The sequence below is a fragment of the Mus pahari genome, chromosome 14 (genome assembly GCF_900095145.1).
Source record: "Mus pahari chromosome 14, PAHARI_EIJ_v1.1, whole genome shotgun sequence".
NCBI classification, from domain to species: domain Eukaryota; kingdom Metazoa; phylum Chordata; class Mammalia; order Rodentia; family Muridae; genus Mus; species Mus pahari.
The window spans coordinates 67648079-67652593 of NC_034603.1; the positions used below are offsets into that span (position 1 = coordinate 67648079).

The 4515-nt window shown below is 44.2% G+C and overlaps 1 protein-coding gene across 1 annotated transcript in view; it reads right to left on the minus strand.

The window, feature by feature from the left end:
• LOC110331868 (keratin, type I cytoskeletal 16-like) overlaps positions 1-2399 on the minus strand; it is a 14327-nt gene extending 11928 nt beyond the window's left edge. The window contains exon 1 of the mRNA XM_021212733.1: positions 2366-2399. Within this exon, the coding sequence (XP_021068392.1) occupies positions 2366-2399 (34 nt within the window). The remainder of the gene's footprint in view (positions 1-2365) is intronic.
• Between the last annotated feature and the right edge of the window lie 2116 nt (positions 2400-4515).

Genomic DNA, 4515 nt, shown 5'->3' on the forward strand with positions numbered 1-4515 from the left:
TCAAGGATTGGGTACTGAAGGTCAGTTTGGGGGAAGCTCAAACCAAGGTGCCCAAGTCTTTGAATATTAAGAAAGGCAGTTGTATGTCAGAAATTGTTTAACAACCAGTTACCCAGGAAAGAACTGGAATCTATACTTTGATCGTACATTGATTATAAATTGTACCAATGGAAGAGGTGGGGCCATACTATCACTTTATTCTGCCCAACTTATGTATCACACCTTCCCAAACTCACACAACTTATGACTACAGTTACCAAATGCATCTCTGCCCTCAATGCCAATGCAAGTGTATCATTTGTCAAGCACCTAGGTGAGGAGGCTGCAAAGGTGGCTCAAAGATTGAGAGCAGTAACTGCTCTTCCAGAAGACACAGGTTGGATTCCCAGCATTCATATGGCAGATCACAAGCAGATATAACTCCGGTCCTACGGGAACTGGTGCCCTCCCTAGCCTCTGCAAGCACCATACACATACATGGTACAGAAATATATATGCAGGCAAACACACATATGCACATAAAGATGAAAAATGCTCTGACTTTTATGCACAATCAGAATTGTTTTGAATACGGAAAAATAATTGATCTGAAGTTTTAATTATTCACTTAATTGTTAATTATTTAATTACTGTATTTAATGACTACAAACATGACACTCTTCTAAGATCTGTTTTCAATGAGCCAGTTGTGCTGGCTCATGACTATAATCCTAGCACTTGGGAGATAGAAGATTGGGAGTTCCAGGTTATCCTAAGCTACATGCTGAGTTTCAGGCCAGCCTGGGCTACCTTAGACACTGTCTTAAAAAAAAAACACATAGCAAAAAATAATAATTTTCATTATTACACTTTTTCAGCCAATTCTTAAGTAGAGAAAATAAAACAATAACTCAAACCCCAATTTGAACTGGTCTTTTGGTTTTTTTTTTTTATCTGTACTAATTTGGTGCACGGAGAAGAGATATACAAAAACATACGATTAGAAAGCATGTCTTCTGTACAGATAAAATAGTCATAAGTCACCTCAGGAGCACAAATATTAGTAAATTAATGAGAAGTAATATGTTTTACCCTGTCCATGGGTCAGTCAACAGAGTCTACAAGAGAGAGAGATAGTGGGGACTGAGGGGCAAGAGATGCGAAGGATGGAGACAGAACAGTCCGTCTGATCAAGTCACAAGTCTCAGAACCCGTTTATTGGAAGGCAACTATGGGTAGATAAGCACTCGCTGGGGAGTGCAGCNNGAGACACTTAACCNCAAGTCCAGTANGTNNAGNAGAAAANNAAGATATTATCACAGTGTGTTCCGCTGTGGTGGGCTTCTTGTAAAAACACCATGCTAGGAAAACAAGTCTCTCATCAAGGTGGAAAAGTACAACCTATAAGTAAGTAGCCCAAGGTGGCTGCAGAGATGATAACTGCTCTCTGCTAAGAGTCAACTCCCCGGCTGGAGAGATGGCTCAGCAGTTAAGAGTACTGACTGCTCTTCCAGAGATCCTGAGTTCAATTCCCAGTACCCACATGGTAGCTCACAACCATATGTAATGGGATTCACTGCACTTTTCTTGAGTCTATGAAAACAGAAACAGTATACTCATATACATAAAATAAATAAATATATATATGTATATAAAAGTCATATGTATATATATATATATATTTAAAAGTCACCTCCCAACAATGTCTAAAGTATTTACTATCTTTTTTTTTTTTTTTTTTTTGGATTTTCGAGACAGGGTCTCTCTGTGTAGCTCTGGTTGTCCTAGAACTCACTTTGTAGACCAGGCTGGCCTCGAACTCAGAAACCCGCTTGCCTCTGCCTCCCGAGTGCTGGGATTAAAGGTGTGTGCCACCACGCCCGGCGAATTTACTATCTTTATTTTAGAATATTTTACCTAACTTACGCTTATATAATTTAATTGTTAGTACTGACCATGTTTATCAGAAAGATCAAAAAACTTTCTGGAGATTTAACCCAGACTCTGATGCATCAGTAAAAGCCAGCTCCAGCATGCCGAGGAGCATTGAATCTCAGGTCCTGTATAGGCTAAGAGGGGAGTCCATCAAAAGCCAATCAACTCTGCCACCAAGTAAAAGAAAGGGAAAGTACAGGGGATGGGAGGAGGAAGAACTGGTGGCCATAGTGACAAGGTGAGATAGTCTAGGTGAGAGGAAGCAGAAGGCACTGGGCCTTCACCAGACACACGGAGCACTGTCTGTCCCCAGGGATCGCCATGGAAGCCAGGGGCGCGGGGGGTCCTCCTGGATGCTTTGAGATTAGCCTGTCTTTTGGAAAGGTCTTCTATTAGTTTCCTTCTCTGTCATTATGCACTGATGATCCCTCTGCTGTCACACCCATGGTACATCCATCCTTCAACTCTCGTAGTGCGAGTGACATCTTGGTACCCTGACAATTTCTTTACATCTTTACTTAGCCCATAAAGAAAATGTGCTTGAAAGAGCGAAAATACCGGGTACTGGGCATGTTGATGGTACTGGAGGTGGTGGGCATGTTGGTGAAGGTAGAGAGGGTGGTGGTGATGGTGGTGATTGTGGAGGGCAGAAGAGACAGTCATGGTGATGATAACAGTAACCGAGTCAGACAGGAGGTGTTGATGGGGATGCTGGAGATGGAAGAGGTGGTAGGGAAAGGAAATATTAAACTGACTGTTCAAGCCTTTTGATGGATGAAGTATAGCCAACTGAGACAGCTCCCCTCGAGGCTAGCTTAGAGGTAAACTTCCTGCTCTCTTAGGATCTCCTCTCCGTACACTCCGAAGGCTTCACCGCGACTAAGTCTCAACGTCCTCACCCCTGCTCCTCCTCAGAGCTCTACAGAAGGTAGGTGGGGGGAGGCTGGAACCCAGCCCAGCAGATCAGCATCACAGAATATTATTCCCACCACCTAGAACCAAGTATACAAGTCTTCTTGTGGCCATCTCTGCAGAGGAGGTAAACAGTAGCCATGATTTAGGCCTTTGTCAGCTTCAGTGCCCTGCCCCCACCTCTTTGCCCAGAGGAGGAGTGGGAGAGAGATGATCCACCAAGGCCAGGCTCTTGAGAAAGAGTTCAGCCTCCGTGGGCACTGTCCACCCACACACCACCGGAGGCAACAGAAGCAGGACAAAGAGCACCTTATCTGTTGGCCAATGTGAGGAAGTCTTTCCCTACAGCGAGGGCGGGACCTGATTTATCACTGTAACCCCACCTACATCTAGCCCAGCACACCACCTGCTTGGAAGCAGCCTGTTGTGGCCTTGATCTGGAACATTCTAGAACATCAACTGCTTCTAGAACATAAACTTCTCTGTAACCCTAATTAAGTCATAGGAGTCCAGGAGTCACTTCACCTGGGGCCTTTCTGTCACCTCATCTACCAGTCATGAACTCTAGACAAAGTTGCCCTACCACGTTGAGCCTAAGTTTCCCCACCTAAAAAATGGGATGAATCAGCTGGGCAGTGGTGGCACACGCCTTTAATCCCAGCACTCGGGAGGCAGAGGGAGGCAGATCTCTGAGTTCAAGGCCAGCCTGGTCTACAAAGTGAGTTCCAGGACAGCCAGGGCTACACAGAGAAACCGTGTCTAGAAAAACCAAAAAAAAAAAAAAAAAAAAAAAAAAGGATGAATCAGGCTTATGTGAGCTGGCAAGAAAACATGACTGTGCTAAAAGGAAAGAGGTGCTTGCTCCAGCTCAGCATTAAATGCCACAACACAGATGTCTATCTGGAGCCTTGCTGCAAGACTCAAATGAGGCAATAATGGGCGGGGGCATTCGAGAAATGGTCAAATTAGATAGCAAAGGGGTGAGCAAGAACTTGCTTTGCCCAACTACTGTAGCCTTGAACCCCTAACCCTAACCCTTTAGGTTTTCATACTGGAAACATACAGGTAAAAAGCAGACTCAGAGAGGCACAGGATCTGCCATGCTCACACTCAGGGTCCAAGCACACGGTGGCCTCACTCACCCTGGTGGCTCCATGCCACCTTCTGCAAGGTCTACATTCTGGCTTATTTTCTTCCCTGAGTTATCCTTTTTCAGTTGTACAGTCATCTTATTTGAGCATAACACAAATTAAAAACTGGCTCTGTTGTCTGCACAGGAACTGGAGAGATGGCTTGGCAGTTACAAGTCCTTGCTGTTCTTGCAGAGGACACAAGCTCAGTTCCCAGCCTCCACACATCAGCTTACACTTAGAACTAGGGTTCCAAGGAATTTGACACTCTCTTCTGTCCTCCACTGGCACTCACTTATACTCAGATACAGACACATTCACACACACAAATTTTAAAACAAATATTTTTAAATTAGGAAGCCAGAATATTAGCTCAGGCAAACTGCTTTTGGATTTGGTTTTGGTTTTGGCTGGGTTTTTGTTTGNTTGGGTAACTGGTTTGGTTTTGGTGGATTTGTATTATTTTTGTTCTGAGGTACTAAGGATTGAAGCAAGAGCCTCATATGTGCTAAGTAAGTACCGCACTCAGTGTTTGACTGGGTTTTGGAACCAGAGTGTC